Source organism: Paroedura picta, chromosome 4, assembly GCF_049243985.1.
Source record: "Paroedura picta isolate Pp20150507F chromosome 4, Ppicta_v3.0, whole genome shotgun sequence".
Lineage (NCBI taxonomy): Eukaryota > Metazoa > Chordata > Lepidosauria > Squamata > Gekkonidae > Paroedura > Paroedura picta.
Window position 1 is genome coordinate 5,169,556 of NC_135372.1, and position 24,316 is coordinate 5,193,871.

At 48.5% G+C, this 24,316-nt stretch overlaps 1 protein-coding gene across 2 annotated transcripts in view; it reads right to left on the reverse strand.

The window, feature by feature from the left end:
- Positions 1 to 24,316, reverse strand: part of COMP (cartilage oligomeric matrix protein) — a 90,777-nt gene that overhangs the window by 54,420 nt on the left and 12,041 nt on the right. Inside the window, exons 1-4 of one of the 2 annotated variants that reach the window (XM_077331602.1) lie at positions 21,582 to 21,716; positions 20,057 to 20,142; positions 10,801 to 10,852; positions 1,796 to 1,968 (exon numbers count right to left, since the gene is read on the reverse strand). In XM_077331602.1, coding sequence (XP_077187717.1) covers positions 1,796 to 1,968; positions 10,801 to 10,852; positions 20,057 to 20,122 — 291 coding nt within the window. In that variant the 5' untranslated portion in view covers positions 20,123 to 20,142; positions 21,582 to 21,716. Of the gene's footprint in view, positions 1 to 1,795; positions 1,969 to 10,800; positions 10,853 to 20,056; positions 20,143 to 21,581; positions 21,717 to 24,316 lie in introns of those variants that run through there. The other variant, XM_077331601.1, reaches the window with a different exon arrangement.

Sequence of the window (24,316 nt, forward strand, 5' to 3'; positions counted from 1 at the left end):
CACAGTGTTTAGGCACATCTAGAGATGGCCGTAGCGAAAGGATAGTGTCTGGGTGGCAGGTTAACATGGATAGAGAGGTTGTCGAGAGGCATTTAGCTGCACTGGATGAGTTCAAATCCCCTGGTCCGGATGAAGTGCACCCAAGAGTGCTCAAAGAACTTTCCAGAGAACTTGCACAGCCCTTGTCCATCATCTTCGGGACCTCTTTAAGGACTGGAGATGTCCCGGAGGACTGGAAAAGAGCAAACGTTATTCCAATCTTCAAAAAAGGGAGGAAGGAGGACCCGGGAAACTACAGACCAGTGAGTCTGACCTCTGTTGTGGGGAAGATAATGGAGCAGATATTAAAGGGAGCGATCTACAAACATCTGGAGGACAATTTGGTGATCCAAGGAAGTCAGTATGGATTTGTCTACAACAGGTCCTGCCAGATCAACCTAGTTTCCTTTTTTGACCAAGTAACAGGTTTGCTGGATCGGGGAAATTCGGTTGATGTCATTTACTTGGATTTTAGTAAAGCTTTTGACAAGGTTCCCCATGATGTTCTGATGGATAAGTTGAAGGACTGCAATCTGGATTTTCAGATAGTTAGGTGGATAGGGAATTGGTTAGAGAACCGCACTCAAAGAGTAGTTGTCAATGGTGTTTCATCAGACTGGAGAGAGGGGGGTACCTCAAGGCTTGGTGCTCGGCCCGGTACTTTTTAACATATTTATTAATGATCTAGATGAGGGGGTGGAGGGACTACTCATCAAGTTTGCAGCTGACACCAAATTGGGAGGACTGGCAAATACTCCGGAAGATAGAGACAGAGTTGAACGAAATCTGAACACAATGGAAAAATGGGCAAATGAGAACAAGATGCAATTTAATAAAGATAAGTGTAAAGTTCTGCATCTGGGTCAGAAAAATGAAAAGCATGCCTACTGGATGGGGGATACGCTTCTAGGTAACACTGTGTGTGAGCAAGACCTTGGGGGACTTGTGGATTGTAAACTAAACATGAGCAGGCAGTGTGATGCAGCGGTAAAAAAGGCAAATGCCATTTTGGGCTGTATCAACAGAGGCATCACATCAAAATCACAAGATGTCATAGTCCCATTGTATAGGGCACTGGACAGACCACACCTGGAGTACTGTGTGTAGTTCTGGAGGCGTCACTTCAAGAAGGACGTAGATTAAATTGAAAGGGTATAGAGGAGAGCGACGAAGATGATCTGGGGCCAAGGGACCAAGCCCTATGAAAATAGGTTGAGGGACTTGGGAATGTTCAGCCTGGAGAAAAGGAGGTTGAGAGGGGACATGATAGCCCTCTTTAAGTATTTGAAAGGTTGTCACTTGGAGGAGGGCAGGAGGCTGCAGAGGAGAGGACACGCAGTAATGGGTTTAACCTTCAAGTACAACGATATAGGCTAGATATCAGGAAAAAAATTTTCACAGTCAGAGTAGTTCAGCAGAGGAATAGGCTGCCTAAGGAGGTGGTGAGCTCCCCCTCACTGGCAGTCTTCAAGCAAAGGTTGGATACACACTTTTCTTGGATGCTTTAGGATGCTTAGGGCTGATCCTGTGTTGAGCAGGGGGTTGGACTAGATGGCCTTTATGGCCCCTTCCAACTCTATGATTCTATGATTCTATACAAAGCCAGGTATGCATAACGACGAATTCCACTATTTAAAATGGCGTTTTTTCGTTCCCCAACCAATTTGCTACATAGATCCTGGTGCGGAATGGCCCAGAGTATCCCCATTCCCCCAAGAAGCAAAGGGCGGCGTCAGCCCTACAAGTCCACACTGACCTCATTGATATCTGCGCAGTGGGTCCCGTTGCCCGTGTAGCCCAGGGGGCAGGAGCCGCAGCGGAAGCCAGTGGGGGTGTTGGTGCAGGTGACCCCAGGGAAGCAAGGGTTTGGGTAGCACCTGTTGAAGGCTGTGACACTTATCCCAGGGCCAATCGCTCCCGTGTTCATCCCTGCAAGACAAGAAAGAGTGAAGTCCTTCACTTTTCTACAAAGTATTCCATTCCAATAGTTGGCCATTCTGGGTGGGAAATACCTGGACATTTTGAGGGAGGAGTCTGGGGTGGGCAGGGTTTGGGGAGGGGAGGAGCCTGCCGGATGTATAGTGCCATAGAGCCCACCCTCCAAAGCAGTCATTTTCACCTGAGGATCAGTTGCAAGAGTGCAGAGGCTCATGGGAACTGTAGTCCATGAACATCTGGAGAGGCACTGTTTGGCCACAGTGGCAGCAGCTGGAGATTGGCAACCCTGTTCATTCATCTGCTCCTCCTCTGCTATGATACATGGCTGCCAACTAACAATGCCTTTTTGCACAGAGGTGTCTACGCAAAATAATGTGCCTAAAAAGCCCTCAAGTTGCAGGCAGTTTAAGGCTGGGCTAGCCTGGGCCATTGTGCAAAAGACCAGACAGAAAAGACCAGACAAGGGTGACCAAAAGGTAGATCATGAGATACTGGGAACTGGGGGGCTGCTGCAACCCATAGAAGACCTGCTCTAATCAAGCAGACATTTTTGCATTGTCCCTTTGTGTCCTGAGATCCAGTTTGGTGTACTGGTTAATGTGGAGAGTTGGGTTTGATTCCCTCCTCTTCCTCATGCAGCCAGCTGGGTGATCCTGGGCCAGTCACAGTTCTCTCAGAGCTCTCTCAGGCCCACCTACTTCACAGGATGTCTGTTGTGCGGAAAGTGGCGTATAAAAACCAACTCTTTTTCTTTCACCTTTTGACTGAGATGTAAATACTCAGAGATCATCAATCCTGCTTGTATTTGACAAAGGGAGTTAGAAGCTCGGAGCCCCAAGATCTGGTCAAAGAAAAGATGTGAGGTAGTGGTTGGGAGACCCAGGTTTGAATCTCACACATGTAAGCTCACTGTGACTTTGGGCCCATCACACACTCTCAGCCTAACCTGCCTCACAGGGTTGTTGTGAGGGTAAAATGCAGAGGATGATGCAAGCGGTCTTGGGTTCCCTCCCCTACTGGGGAGAAAGGAGGGAGTATAAATTCATTCTTAAAATGAAAGGAGGGGTTTAAACTAGTTTGGCAAAGCTAGGAGGGCTTGTTCATTGCTGGTTGCAGCCATGCCGTTTGATATAGTCTGCATTTGAGCTTTGCCAAGCGTGCTGTCATGGTTGAAAGCGGCGGCCTCTAATCTGGAGAACTAGATTTGAATCTCCACTCCTCCTCCACATGCAGCCAGCAGGGTGACCTTGGGCTAGTTACAGTTCTCTCAGAGCTTTCTAAGCCCCACCTGCTTTACAGGGTATCTGTTGCAGGGAGAGGAAGGGAAGGTGACGGTCAGCCATTTAAACACTCCTTAAAGTAGAGGAAAACGGAGTATAAAAGCACACCTTTTACGGAATATTGGCCATTTCTATCGTCCCCATTTATGTAATTATTGAGCTCCTTGCATCATTCTGTCAGCCTCCCCTGTTTTTTTGTCCACTGACAATGCAGGCCCTCAACCCACAGTTGATGCTTTGCCAGAAATGGCTGCCCCCCCCCCCTGGGAGAGCTGCCCTGGCAGAGACTGGGGAGTTTCTGAAAGGCAGAAGGAGTTGGGGGTGGGGTGGGCTGAGTTCCAAAATGATTACGCACTGCACAGCCATCTGGGGCTGCATGCCTCAGCCAGGTGGCAACCGTGGGCACGCCCGATCAGGCTTGGCTGGGCAATTGTAACCCACACCTTGTTGAGGGGGCGTCATCCGGAGCTTCTTTCAGGCTCTTACAGCTGGCTGGATCCACCTGTTCAGGGCAGCTGCCCGGCAGATCTGAACGAGTCCCGTTATGTCAGTGGTGTTTCATCAGATTGGAGGGAGGTGAGTAGCGGGGTACCTCAGGGCTCGGTGCTCCGCCAGATACTTTTTAACATATTTATTAATGATCTAGAGGAGGGGGTGGAGGGACTACTCATCAAGTTTGCAGATGACACCAAATTGGGAGGACTGGCAAATACTCCGGAAGATAGAGACAGAGTTCAACAAGATCTGAACACAATGGAAAATGGGCAAATGAGAACAAGATGCAATTTAATTAAAAAATTTTCACAGTCAGAGTAGTTCAGCAATGGAATAGGCTGCCTAAGGAGGTGGTGAGCTCCCCCACACTGGCAGTCTTCAAGCAAAGGTTGGATATGCTTTAGGATGCTTTTCCAACAACCCAAGAGACGACTCTACACAAAGACATCACCAGATGGTCAACACAGAAATCAGATTGACTATGTACTCTGCAGCCAAAGATGGAGAAGTTCTATGTTGTTGTTAGGTGCGAAGTCGTGTCCGACCCATCATGACCCCATGGACAATGATCCTCCAGGCCTTCCTGTCCTCTACCATTGCCCGGAGTCCATTTAAGTTTGCACCTACTGCTTTAGTGACTCCATCCAGCCACCTCATTCTCTGTCGTCCCCTTCTTCTTTTGCCCTCGATCGCTCCCAGCATTAGGCTTTTCTCCAGGGAGTCCTTCCTTCTTATGAGGTGGCCAAAGTATTTGAGTTTCATCTTCAGGATCTGGCCTTCAAAGGAGTAGGCAGGGCTGATCTCCTGTAGGACTGACCGGTTTGTTCGCCTTGCAGTCCAAGGGACTCACAAGAGTCTTCTCCAGCACCAGAGTTCAAAAGCCTCAATTCTTTGACGCTCGGCCTTCCTTATGGTCCAACTTTCGCAGCCATACATTGCAACTGGGAATACCATAGCCTGGACTAAACACACTTTTGTTGGCAGGGTGATGTCTCTGCTTTTTAGGATGCTGTCTAGATTTGCCTCCACAGGAGCAAGCGTCTTTTAATTTCTTTGTATAGAACTTTTCCATCTTTGGCTGCAGAGCACATAGTCAATCTGATTTCTATGTTGACTGTCTGGTGATGTCCATGTGTAGAGTCGTCTCTTGGGTTGTTGGAAAAGAGTGTTTGCTATGACCATTGTATTCTCTTGACAAAATTCTACCAGCCTGTGCCCTGCTTCATTTTGTACTCCAAGGCTAAACTTACCTGTTATCCCGGTTATCTTTAGGCTTCCTACGTTAGCATTCCCATCCCCCATGATGATAAGCACATCATTTTTTGGCGTTGCTTCTATAAGGTGTTGTAGGGCTACATAGAACTGGTCAACTTCATCCTCTTCAGCAGCAGTGGTTGGGGCATAGACCTGGATTACTGTGATGTCGAAAGGTTTGCCTTGGATTCGAACTGAGATCATCCTGTCATTTTGGGTATTGTATCCCAAAACTGCTTTTCCTATTCTCTTATTGATTATGAAGGCTACTTCTCTATACAGTCAGTAAAAACAAGACCAGGAGCTGATTGTGGTTCAGATCATCAGCTTCTTGTTGCAAAATTTAGGTTTAAATTGAAGAAAGTAGGGAAAAACACTAGGCCACTCAGGTATGTACTAAATCATATCCCGGACGAATATACAGTAGAGGTGACAAATAGATTTAAGGAATTAGATCTAATAGACAGAGTGCCTATGGACGGAGATTCGCAACATTGTACAAGAGGTAGCAACTAAAACCATCCCAAAGAAAAAGAAATGCAAGAAATCAAAATGGTTGTCTGAGGAAGCTTTACAAATAGCTAAGGAGAGAAGTGAAAGGCAAGGGAGAAAGAGAATACACCCAATTGAATTCCAATTGAATTCCAGAGAAAAGCTAGAAGAGATTAGAATGCCTTCTTAAATGAACAGTGCAAACAAATAGAAGAAAACAATAGAATGGGGAGGACCAGAGATCTTTTCAAGAAAATTGGAGATATGAAGAGAACGTTTCATGCAAAGATGGGTATGATAAAGGACCAAAATGGTAGGGACCTCACAGAAGAAAAAGAGATTTAAAAAAGGTGGCAAAATTATACAGAAGAACTATACAGGAGCGAGCTTAACATCCCTGATAAGCACAATGGGGTAGTTACTGACCTGGAGCCAGACATCCTGGAATGTGAAGTCAAATGGGCCATAGGAAGTCTGAGCAACAATAAAGCTAGTGGTGGTGACAGCATTCCAGTTGAACTATTCAAAATCTTAAAAGACGATGCAGTAAAAGTGCTACACTCAATATGCCAGCAAATTTGGAAAACTCAACAATGGCCACAGGATTGGAAAAGGTCAGTTTACATTCCAATCCCAAAGAAGGGCAATGCTAAAGAATGTTCAAACTACCGCACAATTGGGCTCATTTCTCATGCTAGCAAAGTTATGCTCAAAATTTTACAAGCTAGGCTCCAGCAGTATGTGGACCGAGAACTTCCAGAATTACAGGCAAGATTTCGAAGAGGCAGAAGAACTAGAGATCAAATTGCCAACATACGCTGGATCATGGAGAAAGTAGGGAGTTCCAGAAGAACATCTACTTCTGCTTCATTGACTATGCTAAAGCCTTTATTTGTGTGGAGCACAACAAATTGTGGCAAGTTCTTAAAGAGATGGGAATAGCAGAGCATCTTATTTGTCTCTTGAGAAACTTATATGCAGGTCAAGAAGCAACAGTGAGAACTGAATATGGAATCACTGATTGGTTCAAAATTGAGAAAGGAGTTCGGCAAGGCTGTATAGTGTCACCTTGCCTATTTAACTTGTATGCGGAGCACATAATGAGAAAGGAGGGATTAGAGGAGTCACAAAGCTGGTAAAACTTTTGGAGGAAAGGATTAGGGGATTAGAAGAGAGGATTATTACTCTGACCCAAATTAAGAAAGGGGAGGAGTTCATAGACCGGAGCTGTGCAACTCTGAATAAAGAGGATACAACCAGTCTTGAAGAGGATAAGAGGATAAGCAATCTGCAAACATCTGCAGGACAATTTGGTGATCCAAGGAAGTCAGCATGGATTTGTCTCCAACAGGTCCTGCCAGACCAACCTAGTTTCCTTTTTTGACCAAGTAACAGGTTTGCTGGACCGGGGAAATTTGGTTGATGTCATTTACTTGGATTTTAGTAAAGCTTTTGATAAGGTTCCCCATGATGTTCTGATGGATAAGTTGAAGGACTGCAATCTGGATTTTCAGATAGTTAGGTGGATAGGGAATTGGTTAGAGAACCGCACTCAATGAGTGGTTGTCGATGGTGTTTCATCAGATTGGAGAGAGGTGAGTAGCTGGGTACCTCAGGGCTTGGTGCTCGGCCCGGTACTTTTTAACATATTTATTAATGATCTAGATGAGGGGGTGGAGGGACTACTCATCGTTTGCAGATGACACCAAATTGGGAGGACTGGCAAATACACCATGAGGTAGAGACAGAGTTCAACGAAATCTGAACACAATGGAAAAATGGGCAAATGAGAACAAGATGCAATTTAACAAAGTTAAGTGTAAAGTTCTGCATCTGGGTCAGAAATATGAGAAGCATGCCTACTGGATGGGGGATACGCTTATAGGTAACACTGTGTGTGAACAAGACCTTGGGGTAATTGTGGATTGTAAACTGTAAGATGCCTAAGGAGGTGGTGAGCTCCCCCTCACTGGCAAGCAAAAGTTGGATACACACTTTTCTTGGATGCTTTAGGATGCTTAGGGCTGATCCTGCGTTGAGCAGGGGGTTGGACTAGATGGCCTGTATGACCCCTTCCAACTCTATGATTCTATGAATGTATGGCTGCGAAAGTTGGACCATAAGGAAGGCCGAGCGTCAAAGAATTGAGGCTTTTGAACTGTGGTGCTGGAGAAGGCTCTTGCGAGTCCCTTGGACTGCAAGGCGAACAAACCGGTCAGTCCTAGAGGAGATCAGCCCTGACTGCTCTTTAGAAGGCCAGATCCTGAAGATGAAACTCAAATACTTTGGCCACCTCATGGGAAGGAAGGACTCCCTGGAGAAGAGCCTAATGCTGGGAGCGATCGAGGGCAAAAGAAGAAGGGGATGACAGAGAATGAGGTGGCTGGATGGAGTCACTGAAGCAGTCGGTGCAAACTTAAATGGACTCTGGGGAATGGTAGAGGACAGGAAGGCCTGGAGGATCATTGTCCATGGGGTCGCGATGGGTCGGACATGACTTCGCACCTAACAACAACAATAATGTCACTAGCGGTCAAGTCCACTATGCCCAAATGGGTCTGTGTGATCATTCAAGTAGGGGGTGAGTATCTTTGATGATGATGCCGTCTATTCAGTTGTGGTTGATCCTCGGCGATTCCATAGGAAACTCTTCACCTCTGACCGCTTCTTTCAGTTGGTTCATAGTCATCCCTGTGTCGGCTCCTCTGGCAACCACATTTCCTTTTGCCACTGACCATGCTGAGCATGAATACGTAAAGTGAGCTTTAGCCGCAATATCTTGGCCTTCTAATGACACAGGTGGCCTGCTCCTCTCTAAAACTTATTGGTAACTTTGGCTGTCCAGGGTATCTGCAGCGTTCATCTCCAACACCATAATTCGAAAGCATCTATTCTCCTTCTGTCTTCATTCTTCAGGGTCCAGCATTTACATCCATTGGTTGTTAAGGGGAAGACAATGGCATTGACTAATTGACACTTTATATTAAGGCTGATACCCTCACTCTTCCATATTCAGTTCATGCCTAACATTGCATTCCAACCCAGTGTTATACGCCGTTTGATTTCATGGCTGCACTTTGATTGATCATAGAGCCAATCAATCAAAGTCAATCGTGACTTTGGTGCTATTGCCAGTAGCTGTCATGATCTTGGTGTTTTTGATATTTAGGTATAGTCGATCTTTTCATGTTCTTCTTATAGTCTCTTTATCAGGGTCTTCAGATCATGCTCTGATCCAGCAAGGAGTGTTGTATCATCCGCATAGCAGAGATTATTGATGTTACAACCTGCAATGTTAACTCCAATCATAGATTTTTCCAGATTAAGCTTCCGCATAACTACCTCTGCATAAAGGTTAAAAAGAAAGGGTGATTACACCCTTGTCTCACTCCTTGGCTGACCTTGAACCAATCAGTGTCTCCATATATTGTTCATACTGTGGCCTCCTATTTGGCGTACAATGAACTGATGAGGTGGGTTAAGTGGGACGACACTCCCAATTCACGAAAGGCATCCCATAGTGTATCTTTGAGGTGCCATTAAACCAAAGACTACTATGAATGGGAAAAGATTCCTTTTGGATGGAATCACAAACTCTCCAATCCTTTTCTGATTCCTCTGAGTATTCCTCTACAAGCAATCAATTTCCTTTTTGAAAGAAGTGCAAGACAGTTTTTGTCTGTAAATAATCTTCTATTGTAAACATATCTACTGATTTTGCCCATGGCACAGTTTATTTCTGTTATAAAACAGGCACGCACTTGTCCCTCACCCCTTCAGTTCTCTTCTCTCCCCTGTCCCTGCTGGGTGGGGGGATGCAGGACAGGACACCCCTTGAAAGGACCCAGAAGTCCACTGCTAACATTTTAAAATTCTACCTCCTCCATCTCCAGTCTCCCGGCAACAGCTCCCAATGCTATCTGAATGTCTCTACCTTCTAACTCTGTTATTCTATGATTCTACATGGGCCTCCATTTTCTAATATGGGCCTCCATTTTCTTCTGAATTCTTATGTTGATTTGTGATGTAGCAAATGCATAAGTTTTTCCACTGTTCCATATTCTGCCCGTTTATTTAACCACCCTGTAACATCTGCTGATTCTTTTTTCCATCCTGATGCATAAAGGATCCTGGCAGCAGAAGCCATTTATTTTGCAAGCTCATTATACATTTTGATATTCTTTGGTAACATATTTAATAGCATATACTTTGGATCCAACACAAATTTAATTTTCATCTCATTAACTTTTGCATCTCATTGTATATCATAACCCAGTATTTCCTGGCTTTCTAGCAGGTCCACCACATACGGTATCTGAAATGTGAAAAATTCGAAGTTGCCAACAGGACTAAGGCAACAGGCGAAAGAGACAGCATAAAGAACCCTTGCTGGAAGAAGAAGAACAAGAAGGCTCAACTGAGTCAAAATGGACTCCTGGCAATGCCATCAACAGGGCGTTCCTGGCAAGAGACATTCAGAGGTCCCGTGCCTTTGCCTGCCTCTGTGTCCTGCCTGGACATCCTCGGCAGTCTCCCATCCAGGTATGAACCAGGGAAACCTACTTAGCTTCCAAGATACAACATATTTAGGCTGCAGAAAGAAACCAATGTCAAATGCAGGGACCAGATTTCACCCAGCAGCCTCCCAAGGCTTCCTCCAAGTACAAAAAGAAAAAAGCTGTCTTGGTGTTACTATGTAGATACATCTTAACGTAACAAGTGAGGGTTTAAAAGAAATAATAATAACATGAACTCTATGGGGTGGAGAGGGAAGGCGATTGATAGCACAGAATGCTTGACTGAAGCGGCACAATTAAAACAAAGGTACAACCAGGCGCTATTTTCCCTAAGCTGTCATTGAAACTGCATTGCTCCTGAGAAGACGGGGTGGGATGAGCCACACCGCATATGGACACCATTATTTTTTTGTGCATGCTTGGATTCGTTTATTTTTAATGGAAGAGAGGCAAGGCGGGTGGCAGGAATTCTGGCTCTGCCAACAGAAGTATAAAATGCAAGCTGCAAATTGACTCCTGGATGGCGCCGGAAACAGAATGCCAGGCGTAAAATTGGGTTGAGCTTGGGTTTAACAACCAGAAGTCAAGGGCATGTGAGAACATGTCAGACTTTTGGACTCTTTTCTGCTGATGCAGAGGTATCTGAACAAGTGAGCAGTGACTCATGAAAGCTCCTCCTTTACCATGAATTTTGTTAGTCTTTCAGGTGCTCCTGGACTCTTGCTGTTTTCTGCTGCTACAGAGAAACATGGCTACCCATCTAGACATAAGGAAGTCTGACTCACCGCAAGCGTCACACTCCATCACTGTGTTCTTCAGGAATGTGATTTCTTTGATCTAGGAAATGTTAAATGGAAGGAAGAAGTTATATTCTCTAGTGATTGTGAACCAAAGATTTTTGAAAAACCTAAACAACAAAAACTATAAACCTTATGAACAAGCAAGTAGAAATTCTTTGGCTCAAGAAGATTGCTGCCCCATGTCTCTGCACGAATCAGTATTTGGGCTGTGGCTGCTTACTGGAGTGATCTAAGGCCAGAACACTACATCATGCAAAGATGCAACAGGCATCCTTCTACAAGGGCAGGCCCCACTGCCCTGTCTCCTGGCGTATAAGAGGTCCTAACTTCCATCTCAGTGTTCACTGCTGAGGATCATAGAGGAGCTTCTGCCTGGAAAGATCAAGCTAGACTGCAAGCTAGAGGTCAAACTCTGTAGAAGATTCATGGTCCTCCCCGCTCTCCCCCAGCTTGGCTCACTAGTATTTCCCAAGAAGAGAGAATGGTGGGTTTAAAACCCACCTGGCAATGCCACCTGGGTTTTAAACCACCTCTTTTTCTGGACTTGGAAATGCTGTAGGGAAACGCCAAGGAAAGACATCCAATGAAACTGATGGGCAGTAGTTCAGAACAGACAACAGGATACAATGCTTAACACCGTGATAAAAAGGTGGATTTTGCTGCCAGGGGATATAACAATAAAGAGCTTTAGAATGAGAAATACAGATTTAAGGAGGATCGAGCCATGGTAATTGAAGGGAACCTCCAAATCCAGAAGCACTAATCCTCTGTATCTCAGAGCCAGGAGGCAACATCAGGTGGAGGCCTTGGACTCTCTGCCCTGTGGCTGGCCCTCCAGAGGAACTGGTTGGCATCTGTGTGAGACAGGAGGCTGGACTAGAGGGACCCCTGGCCTAACCCCGCAGGGCTCTTCTGAGGGTCTTCTCAGGGGAAGGCCTTGGCCTCTCTGCCCTGTTGCTGGCCCTGCAGAGGAACTGCTTGATCCCTGTGTGAGACAGGAGGCTGGACCAGATGGCCTGATCCAGCAGAGCCCTTATTATGTTCCTCTTAGGGAAGGCCACTAAGTGAGGCAGGATGCTAGACTGGATGGGCCACTGGTCTGATCAAGACAACTGGAGAGCTAGGAGAGGGAGCCAACAGGCACTTTCCAGTGTGAGAGTCAACAACTGTGTTTCTGAGAGCTTTAATCTACTCCAGACCTTGCTGCAAAGACCTGAACGGAGCAGGGCAGGGATGGAGCCACAGTGATACTTTATCTGCTGCCAGAATCGAGGAAGGAAGGAGGCCTCATGCGTGTCAGCCCAACCCCAGCTCTTTGCTTGCTAATGTAGAGACGCGAGGAGAGTTTGTCAGAAGGAAAAGTGCTGCAGGCTGAAGGGAGGAAAGAAGGGGGTTGGGAATACCCCCTCTGCATCTGACACTTGCTCTCTCAAGTCCAGCACCCTGTAGCCAGGAAAGCTTCCCTGGCATCTGGCATGCAGAGGTATAATTCTCTTTCCTGCACTTATATCCTGTCCTTCCCTGTTGGGGACCCAACCTGGCTGCTGTTAACTCTCCATGGCCACATCCTTCCAGTGACCACCCTAGGAGGTAGCTGAGGCTGAGCATGCATGACCGGCCCAATGAGCCTCCACAACTGTGTGTGGATTTGAACTGGAGTCTGCTGGATCCTTGTCGGATGTTAGGGATCTCTCTGTTTTACAGCTCGTCTCCAGTCTAAAAGAGATCAGCTCCCCTGGAGAAAACAGCTGCTTTGGAGGGTGGGTTCCTTAGGATTAGACCCCCTGCCCCAAATCCTGCCCCCTCCCGGCTCCACCCCCAAAACCTCCAGGTACTTCCTAACTGAGAGGTGACATGCCTATCTGACGCACCAAGTGCCCTGCCACGCTGACACACAAAGGAACAGAGTGGCTCCATTGAGCAGGTCTGCCCCATTATGTCTGTGGGCCACTGATGCAAATGAGGGCTTCTGCCAACCAAAGAACTAACCAATCAAAGGAACCTGATCGCTCTGCTTACAGCCAATCCAATTGCTCTGCTTAGCGCCAATCAGAGGCAGCAGCTGACTTCCTGAAAGGTATAAAAGCACATGAGTTTGCCTGTTTTTTTCTGTTCACTAGTTGTAGTCTGTTGCTGGAGTTGCTAAATAAAAAATGCTGTTTTGAAGACTTGGAGTCTGTGAACACTGAACCCGCACACTTAATACTGGCGACGAAGGCAGGATTGCTGTCCTAGACAGCCTGCCCTGGGAAGCGACAGTCCAGCCCAGGGGTAGTCAAACTGCGGCCCTCCAGATGTCCATGGACTACAATTCCCAGGAGCCCTTGCCAGCATTCGCCAGCGAATGCTGGCAAGGGCTCCTGGGAATTGTAGTCCATGGACATCTGGAGGGCCGCAGTTTGACTACCCCTGGTCCAGCCGAAGCCACCAGTGGACCTACCGTCGCCTGGGACCTGCGTGCCCAGTCAAACCCAGAGGGGCCCCATACAAGACAATTGTCAAGAAGCTCCAAGAGCATTTCAACCCTCAGCAGGCAGAGATCACTCGCCGTGATGCCTTCTACCGCCAAAGCCAGCTTGAGGGTCTATCTGTGACCATGTTTGTGGCCACAATGCGACTGGCCACGCACCACGGTACATTTGAGAATGTGGAGCAGATGCTGAGAGATCGTCTTGTGTGTGGCCTGCGAGATGAGCAGACTCAAAGTCGCCTGTTCTCACAGCGGGACCCGACATTCCAGAAAGCCCTCGGTGAGGCTCTTGCAGCCGCAGCCGGCACCAAGGCTGTTCGCCAGGCTCACACATCTGCCGGGCTCCACCTGAGAACTCCCCCAGTCCACACCACCGACTCCAACAGTGAGGCCACCACATCCGAAGAGGAGATCAAAGAGGTTCGACCCTCCTTGTTTGGGAGATGTTGGGACTGGAAACAACAGCCAACTGCCTGCGCCAGCTGTCATGGCCCGCACCCGAGGAAGACGTGCCGTTTCTGAGAGGTACAGTGCAAGCTCGGTGGCAAACGTGGCCACATCGCCAGGGCCTGCCGGTCCAACCTAGCGGGTTTGGAACACCCAAGAGACGACCGGTTCCAGGGCCACCAAGGGCAAGCACCATAGCAACAAAAGAAAATGTCTAACTGCACCAAGTTCCAGTGCAACGACTGGTGCCTCGGCTCAGACTCAGATTTGAATGCTATTTACCAATAATCGTGACCCACCACAATCCAATCAACTGACAGTATGCAACAGAAGATCCGTGTGACAGTCAAAATAGAAGGAGCTCCCCGTAGTATGGAAGTGGACTCCGGGTCTTCCTTCTCCATCATTTCGAAGGAGACGATAAGCTCCGTCTCCGGCGAGTCCCATGCCTGCAACCCCTCGGACTGCGACTGACTGATTTCCAGCGGAACCGCATCCCTGTCATTGCCATCGGCACCTTCCAGGTGCAACACAAGTCCATCACCAAGGCCTTACGTCTGGTGATCGCCGAGGGCCGCCGCACCAGCCTGCTGGGTCTTGAGTGGTTCACCCCGCTGGGCCTCGTCATCTCCGGCATCCATCACCTACAGCCCTCACCACTTGAGGCTGCCTGCGCGGAGTTCGGGGCCGTATCTGACAGCACACTTGGCTGCTACACGGGCCTGCCAATCTCCTTTGATCTGGACCCAGAAGTCAAGCCGATTCGTCTGAAGGCACGCTGAGTGCCCTTTGCTCTCAAGCCGCGCATAGATGAGGAATTGTATTGTCTAATTAACCAAGAGGACAGGAAGGCCTGGAGGATCATTGCCCACGGGGTCGGCCACGACTTCGCACCTAACAACAACAAAATAGCCAAGGCGTCCTGGAACCAGTGCCGCATGCCAAATGGGAAACTCCCATCGTGATGCCGTTGAAGGCTGACGGGAGCATCCGCATCTGCGCAGATTACAAATGCACCATCAACAAGGCTCTACAACAACATGCGTACCCGGTTCTGTAGTCAGCCACCTGCTGGCATCGCTCGCAAGAGGCAAGGTCTTCGCAAAGCTTGACGCACCGCTTGCCGCAGACGCACAAACTATTGTGACTCATGGGGGTGCATTCGGGGTCAAGCGGTTACAATTCAGGGTCAGCACAGCCCCCAGGATCTTCCAGAACTTGATGGAGGACCTCCTGAGAGGGCTGCCTGGGGTGGATCCATATTTTGATGACATGCTGATCTGCGGGTCGTCAGAAGAAGAGCTAGCTTCCCGGCTCCGATCCGTCCTGTCCAAGTTCCATGGTGGAGGTCTTCAAGTCAAGAAGGAGAAATGTCAATTGGGTGTTCCTGCAATTGAATTCCTGGGGTTCCTCGTGGACGCATCAGGTATCCACCCCACACCGTCCAAGGTCCAGGCAATCAAGCAAGCCCCTGCGCCTCATTCATGGATTGAGCTACAAGCTTTCCTCGGCCTACTGAACTTTTATTATACGTTCCTGCTGAACAAGGCATCCGTGGCAGAAGCACTGCACAGTTTGCTGGACAAAAACAAGCCGTAGTCCTGGACCAGACAACACCAAGGTGTGTTCGAGGCTGTCAAACACCTGCTATCATCAGACAGTGTCTTGGTGCACTATTCTGAGGCCCTGACACCGAATTTGGCATGCAATGGCATCGGAGCCACCCTGAGTCATCGGTACCCTGACAGCTGGGAAGCATCCATCGCCTTCTATTCCCGCACATTATCGGCTCCTGAGCACAACTATGCGCAGATTGACAAGGAGGCCCTGGCCATCATGGCCAGGGTGAAAAAAATTTCATGATTTTTTGTTTGGCAGGCTGTTCCTTGTCTTTACGGACCATAAGCCGCTACCCGGGCTCTTCATGCCAGATAAGCAGATGCTTCAAATCCTGTCGCCTAAGATGCTGAGGTGGTCTATCTTCTTGAATGCATACCAGTTCATGTTGCAGCACCATCTGGGCAAGTCCATCAGCCATGCAGATGCCCTCAGTTGCCTGCCACTCCCAGGGATTGAAGCTGACTCGTCACCTGCGCATTGCATCCTGCTGCTGGAGGAGTTACCAGATCCTCCCCTTCATGCCTCTGACATCACTGACGTCCCTCATCTGTCTGGGACAAGATTGTCAGCCGTGTCTTGAACTGGGTGTGGAGGGAGTGCCCGAAAGACAAGCCTTCGGCTATTTTTGAACCATTCACCATAAGGCAGCATGAACTGTCTGCCCACAAGGGCTGCCTACTGTGGGGCAATCGCGTAGTGGTGCCCCCTAAGCTGCAATCTCGAGTGTTGGCAGCTTTGTACGTCAGCCACCCTGGAATTGTCCACATGAAGGCTCTGGCATGAAGCTACGTGTGGTGGCTGGGGACAGAGAGAAGGGACAAGGACAGAGAGAACTGGATCAAGCGCTGCGGCACATGCCAGGAAAATTTCCCAGAGCTGCCACAGGATCCAATACAGACATAGGACTCAACTAGAACCCCATGATCATGGGTTCACCTGGATTTTGCCAGCCCTTTCCAGGGTTAAATGTTCCTGTTAGTCGTGGACTCATATTCAAAGTAGCTTAAAGTGGCTCCCATGTCCTCAATGATTTCCAAGACTGTCACCAACGTCCTGAGGTCACTTTTTGCAACACATGGACTGCCAGACACACTGGTCTCAGACAAAGGGGAACAGTTGGTCTCTCAGTTTGCCTTCACCACAAGCCTGCTGATCCTGCATGTTACCTCTGTCCCATTTCATCCGTCCACCAATGGTCAGGCTGAACGGATGGTGCAATCAACAAAGTGCGTGGAGGCCGGCATCAGAGACTAGCAGAATGGCTGTTCCACCAGCACAGCACCCCATCGTCAGCCACTGGCCAAAGTTCAGCTGAACTCCTAACGGGATGTTGCCTTACTCCTATCCTTAACTATTTGAACCCAGACCTCACCATGACCCGGCCTTCTGGGCGAGAGGTCCATCAGACCCCACGCTCCTTTGCAAGTGGAGCCGAAGTCTATGTCCGCAACTATGTGGGGGGTCTGCACTGGATTCCGGCTACGATTCTATGGAAAAACGGACCAGCGTCATATGAATTACAGACCAAGGGTGGAATCCTGCTACATCAACACAGCTGCAGGACCACCTGCCTGCCCTCAACATGGACACACCTAAACTCACCAACACGCCGGCCAAGCCTGATGACAGCAAGCTAGATGACAGCCCCAAGGGAGCAACCCGGAACCAGCACCAGAGGTGCAGACATCCCAGGAGGCGCCAGAGACACCGGCCACACCACCTCCAACATCACCACAATAATAGAATAATAGAATCATTGAGTTGGAAGGGGCCATACAGCATTCTCGTCCATGGTATGACACTCATCATGGCTTTGAGTTTATTAAAGTTTGCTCTACGAAAATCCAACATCCACGTCTGGCTACAAGCTTCCTTGGCTCCCCATCTCAAAAGGAATTCTATGAGGACATGGTCACTTCCCCCTAGGGTCCCCACCTCCTTCACCTCATCCACCAACTCTTGCCTGTTGGGCAGTATTAAGTCCAGTATGGCTGAACCTCTTGTGGGTTCATCTACCATTTGATAAATGAAATTGTCAGCCAGGCAGGTCAGAAAGTTGCATGACTGAGGACGCTTTGCAGAGTTTGTTTCCCAGCACACATCTGGGAAATTGAAGTCACCCATGATGACAAGGTCCTGCCGCTTGGATATTTTCTCAAGCTGCTCACAAAGTGCAGCATCCACATCCTCTCGTTGGTCAGGCGGTCGGTAGCAGACACCAACCACCACACTGTTTGTTTTCCCCTCACTTATTTTCACCCAGATGCTTTCCACTGTAGATATACTCTCCTTCACTAGAATTTCCTGACAGATAAGCCCTTTCCTCACAGAAGAGAGGGATCTGATGCCTCCCCCAGCCGCTCCTGAACTAGGCAATGTACTGCACCCAAATACATGGGGGACTTTGTCTGTAACTTGGTGGGTGCCTATCTTAGGGGGAAGGGGTATTATGTCTGTGGGCATTTGGCCACTGATGCAAATGAGGGCTTCTGCCAGCCAAGGAACTAACCAATCAAAGGAACCTGATCGCTCTGCTTAGAGCCAATCCGATTGCTCTGCTTGGGGCCAATCAGAGGCAGCAGCTGGCTGCCTGAAAGGTATAAAAGTGCATGAGTTTGCTTGTTTTTCTCTGTTCACTAGTTGTAGTCTGTTGCTCGAGTTGCTAAATAAAAAGAGCTTTTCTGAAGACTTGGAGTCTGTGATCACTGAACCTGCAGACATAATATGCCCCATCTGAGTCTTGGTGGAGATCAAAAGCCCTGCCCTGTCCATCATTCCTTTCCTGGCAATGACACGCCCAAGAAGAAACAGCAGCCCAGGAATCCCCCCTCCCCTGGGACCATCTGACCCTTGTGGATGGGAGCGGGGGCAGAGAGGGACCAAGCTGAACGGACCAGGCAGGACATTCCCTCTGCACTCTGCTTCTTCTGGCACAGGGAGGACTGTGTTTGCTTTTCCAGATTGCTGGACGGGAGAGGAGACAGCTTTGGGGGCGGAGGAGGGGGAAACGGAGCCGGATAAAAGGCAGCTGGATCAAAACTATGCCAGGAGGCCATGTGTGACACACACACACACACACACACACACACACACACACACTCACTCACTCACTCACTCACACACACACACACAGCTTGGTCCAGAATGCAGGCTTGCCAGTCTACAGGTGGGGTCTGGAGATCTCCCAGCATTACAACAGATCTCCAGACAACAAAGATCTGTTCCCTTGGAGGAACTGGGTGCTTTGATGGGTAGACTCTGGCATGGTGAGCATGGGGTCGTAGTTAAGAGCAGCGGCTTCTCATCTGGAGAGCTGGGCTTGATTCTCCACTCTTCTGCATGCCGCCAACAGAGTGACCTTGGGCTACTCCCAGTACTATTAAAACTGTTCTCACAGAGCAGTTCTCTCAGAGCTCTCTCAGTCCCACCTGAGAAAGGAAGGTAAGCCGCTTTGATGGTATAAAAAACAAGCGTGGTATAAAAAACATTTTCTTATTCCCTGCTGACATTCGTTCCGTCTAAGCCCATCTCCCAGAATTCCCCAATCCAAAAGGCCTGGGAAGGGGGGTTGTGAGATCCATTCCCAAACTGCAGCAGGGTCAGGGTCTCTGGGAAGCTCCCGAGCTGAGAACTGTACCCTGTTGTTTGGCTCCAGCATTTGATATGCAGAATGCCTCCGAGCAAAACACAGAGGTTCTCTTTGGACACTAGGAAGTTGGGGAGCCCCCAACCGCTTTTTTCAGATTTGGGATCCTTTTGCATCTTGCGACACAATGGAGCTTCTGCCACTGCCCCCCATTCCATTCCTCTGACAGCCTAGACCGTATGGAATACACCCATGTATGGCATTAAGAAGTTAAGATAAGCCATGTGGGCCAGGCCAGTGGCCCATCCTGATCAGCACTCTGAGTCTCACAGAGGCCATCAGGAGGTCCACCAGTGGGGCCAGGACTCCAGAAGCCTTCCCATTGTTGCTCTCCCAAGCACCAAGAAGACAGAGGACCCCTCCCCCAGACAAAGCGCTCCATCTATACCTTGTGGCTAAGAGCCATGGATGGACCTCTGTTCCAGATGTTTATCCAGTTTTCTAGGAATTACTTGTGAGCCTCAAGTTGGGCTCTGGGGCTTTCTGAGAGGTCTCCCTAGTTTCCTTTTCTTCTGTTTTGAGTCCTCATGGTTGGGCGGCAAAGCTAAGGAAACCATAACTAGAGGCTACATGGGAGAAGATCCTCAAACCGGGGCCGGATATAACTCACGCTAAAAGAACGTAAATTGCTTCACTGGAAGATGAAGGCTCCAACCTAAATAAGGACTGACTGGCTTTTTCCCCCTGTTGGGTATGTTGATTCAGTGAGTGCCATATTTACATTGCCTTTGTAGAACTTGTACGGAACAGAATATGGTTTGCAGAGGAGGTTCAGATATTGGTTCGCCTGCTGTGGCATTTTAACTGGTGGCTTTCTGATGAAAAGAATTATGGAAGTTACAGATTGACTAGAACACACATGAAGCTGCCTTGTACTGAATCCAATCAGGTCCAGATTGTCTATTCAAGCTGGCAGCAGCTCTCCAAGGTCTCCAGCGGCTCCCTGGGGTCTCAGGCTGAGGTATTTCCCATTGTTACTGCCTGGTCCTTTTTAACTGAAGATGCTGGAGATCGAACCTAGGACTTTCCCTCCCCTGACAAAATCCTTCTGCTCTTACCTGCTGCTTCAGCAGCTCTGTGATTTCTCTTAGCACCTGGTTTGTTTCTCTCATCTCCAACAGCATCTGGGGTGAAACATCTCCTCCTGCAACGACAAACGGACAGGGTTTTCCAAAGATGCAGCCGTGAATATTGGTGCATGATTATTATTATTATTAACATTTGTCTCGAAGGAGTTCCTGGCTCCTGTCAAGTCAGCGAACGCTGCTTTGCTATTGAACCAGCAAATCAGTCGAGCAGAAAACTGTCATTTGCACTGAAAATATATGCAAAGGTTTTGTTTTTGGCCAAACTCTCAAAGTTGATGCCATATGGCAAGATGGAATATATATAAACTGATTTGAAAATAGAAAACTCTAGTTAAACTTCCTTCTCTTATTCTTCATGACAGGATCACAGACCAAATATATATCCTTATGCATGGTTTCCTATATATAAAATGGAAACTGGCCCTGGGGTGGAGCCAGTCTGGCTGTCTCAGATGGAATAGGGCCAATCAGGTTGATTGGTCCACCCCGGACAGCGCCCACTCGAGCAGATGCAGTGAGAGGCCTTTCCGGGCCCAGGGGCAGCTCTCTGCCAAGCCAGCAGGTGGGGGAGGGTGGCTCTCACCTGCCCCCGGCCCCGGGAAGGGGTCTCACTGCGTCGCAGACGTGGCAAGAGCTGTTCCTCTCCACCAGCGTGGGGCCTCTCTGCTGTACCTGTGCCACAGGTAAGTGACCGCTGCGGGGGGGGAGGGGGGCGAGGATGGTTTGCCCGTGCCCTATCAAACGCCGCTACTGCCTCAAAGAGATGGATAGAAATTTTATTACGGTTTGCACCAGACATATAACAGGAGAAATTATACAATGAATCCCAGATAAAACATGATGTTAATATAAACGGTAATAAAATGTATAGTGGATTTCTAAAATTAGAGCAGAAATAGCTTTGAGCCTGAAACAGGATCCTCATATTTCATTTTACCAGCTCCATGGATTCTACATACTACTGAACAAAATTTAGCAACAAGTTTAGTGGTTTGGGGGGATTCATCAGACAGTAATTTATTGATAATGTCTGTGGGGCCACCAGTGGGGAGGGGGGCTGCGCTTGGCAGCCCACAGCCACACCACGGAGTCGCCGGGGGAGGGTACTGGGATGGGCTTCCCTGTGCGCCGCCAAACATTCCCCGCATGCCCCCAAGCACACCCGCCGCCCCTTTAAGGCTGCGGGTATGCTTGGTGGCCCACGGGCAAGCCGCGGAGGGGAGGGGCATAGGTCGCTTCACCCGCAGCTGGCGCGCCATGGCAGCAGCAGCTTGGGGAAACCCTTTCAAAGCCCGTTCTTAGGAACGGGCTTTGCAGCTAGTTATATATATAGGTATAGGTAAAGGTATCCCCTGTGCAAGCACCGGGTCATGTCTGACCCTTGGGGTGACGCCCTCCAGCGTTTCATTGCAGACTCAGTATGGGGTAGTTTGCCAGTGCCTCCCCCAGTCATGACCGTTTACCCCCCAGCAAGCTGGGTACTCGTTTTACTGACCTCAGAAGGATGGAAGGATGGAAGCCGGCCGCTGGGATCGAACTCCCAGCCTCATGGGAGTTCAGCTTTCAGACTGCATATCTGCTGCCTTACCACTCTGTGCCATAAGAGACTCTTGGAATGTATATAAATATATATATTTATCCTTATCCATTGTTCCTCTTAATCTTTTTGAAACAGCCTGCAGGGTGGAATGTGTCTGGAGTTGGAATAGGGCCAATCAGGGTGCGACCAGCTTCCCGCACCTGATTGGCCCTGCGGCTGCTGCCCTCCGTTCCTGAATGCACTTTGCTCTCAGACGCGCCACACTAGTGGAGCCAGCAACAGATCAGGGGAGAGGCGGCGGAGGCGGCAAGCCCTCCAGGCCACTAACGGCTGCTACCAAGCTCTGCCTGGGGGCTGCTAATAACTGCTTTAAAGCTCCCCTAAGTCACCAAGCACAACACAGCCCCGTTTGCAAGTTCATTTTATTTTTGGCTGAAAATCGTGCCTGTGCATGAGGGGGGGATTTTTTTTTCATTCGGGGGAGCGTGGTAACGATGACTGACCAGCTCACACGCCAGCTAGATGGGTCTCTACGTTAGGAGGAATCAAGGCATATTTGTTGCAACGTGTGTTTTTCTTTTTTTAAAAAAACCTTGTTCTTAAAGGGAAAGGGGCTTTTCGGGAGCATGATAACAGCCGCCCATTGGATGTTCGTTTGATTGATGGCCAGGGGCAGGACAAAGCACAGAAAAAATGGCTTACTGGATAGTGATTTTTGCCGAGAGCGGAAACCTGTGGGAAACTATTGAAACGCTACTGGTTTCCACTAACCCGAGAGGTGTGTTGCTTGCCAGGGGCGAAAATTAAAGATGTTTCAGAATGGCTGCCCAAACTCCTCAAATCTACGGATCGCTACCCATTTGTGATGGTCCATGTGGGAACGAATGACATGTCCCTGAATACCATTGCTCCCATTAAAAAAGACTTTCAAGATCTGGGGAGGAAGCTCAAGCAAATGCGGGCACAGGTGGTATTCTCTTCAATCTTGCCTGTCAAGGGAAGAGGAATGCGTCGGGAGAGGAAGATAATAGAGGTGAATCAGTGGCTGCGTAGTTGGTGCCGGCAGGAGAGATTTGGTTTCTGGGACCATGGGATAAGCTTTCTTGAGGAAGGCCTACTAGCACCTGATGGACTGCACTTATCGAAACTGGGGAAGAATGTGTTTGGCAGGAACCTGGGGAGATTCATCAGGAGAGCTTTAAACTAAAGCCACTAGGGGAAGGAGACGATTAACATAGGGAGTCTATGGAAGGAAAACGATCGGGGGCAGCCCAACCGGCAAGGCCAGCTCATAGGGAACCAAAAGTAAAAGGATTCAGATGCCTTTATACTAATGCCCGAAGCATGGAAGAGCTGGAACTTATCATGCTGATGGAAAGGTATGATCTAGTAGGCATCACAGAAACTTGGTGGAATGATTCTCATGACTGGAATGTAATGGTGGATGGATATGAACTGTTCAGAAAAAACAGAATAGATCGAAGAGGTGGAGGAGTGGCACTGTATGTGAGGAAAGGGCTTACCTGTCAGGAAATTCTAGTGAAGGAGAGCATATCTACAGTGGAAAGCATCTGGGTGAAAATAAGCGAGGGGAAAACAAACAGTGTGGTGGTTGGTGTCTGCTACCGACCGCCTGACCAACGAGAGGATGTGGATGCTGCACTTTGTGAGCAGCTTGAGAAAATATCCAAGCGGCAGGACCTTGGCATCATGGGTGACTTCAATTTCCCAGATGTGTGCTGGGAAACAAACTCTGCAAAGCGTCCTCAGTCATGCAAGTTTCTGACCTGCCTGGCTGACAATTTCATTTATCAAATGGTAGATGAACCCACCCCCCTTCAAGGATCGCTACCTTGTTGTGGCACGGGGGCTTGCGTAGTTCAGTGAAGCTATGAGCTATGCCGTGCAGGGTTACCCAAGACGGACAGGTCATAGCTGAGAGCTCTGACAAAAGTGATCCACTGGAGAAGGAAATGGCAAACCACCCCAGTATCTTTGCCATGAAAACTCTATGGACAGTTCCAATAGGCATAACGATATGACGCCGGAAGATGAGCCCCTCAGGTCGGAAGGTGTCCAATATGCTACTGGGGATGAGCAGACGGCTAGTACGAGTAGCGCCAGAATGAATGAAGCGACTGGGCCAAAGCCGAAAGGACGCTCAGTTGTGGAAGTAACTGGTGGCGAAAAGACAGTCCGATGCTGTAAAGATTTTTATTCCATAGGAACCTGGAATGTCAGATCCATGAATCAAGGCAAGCTGGACGTGGTCAAACAAGAAATGACAAGACTGAACATCGACATTTTAGGAATCAGTGAACTAAAATGGACAGGAATGGGTGAATTTAATTCAGATGACCATCAGGTATACTACTGTGGACAAGAATCTCGCAGAAGAAATGGAGTAGCCTTCATAATCAATAAGAGAGTAGGAAAAGCAGTCTTGGGATACAATACCCAAAATGACAGAATGATCTCAGTTCGAATCCAAGGCAAACCATTCAACATCACAGTGATCCAGGTCTATGCCCCAACCACTGCTGCTGAAGAGGATGAAGTTGATCAGTTCTATGAAGCCCTACAACACCTTCTAGAAGCAACGCCAAAAAATGATGTGCTTATCATCATGGGGGATTGGAATGCTAAAGTAGGAAGCCAAAAGATAACCGGGATAACAGGCAAGTTTGGCC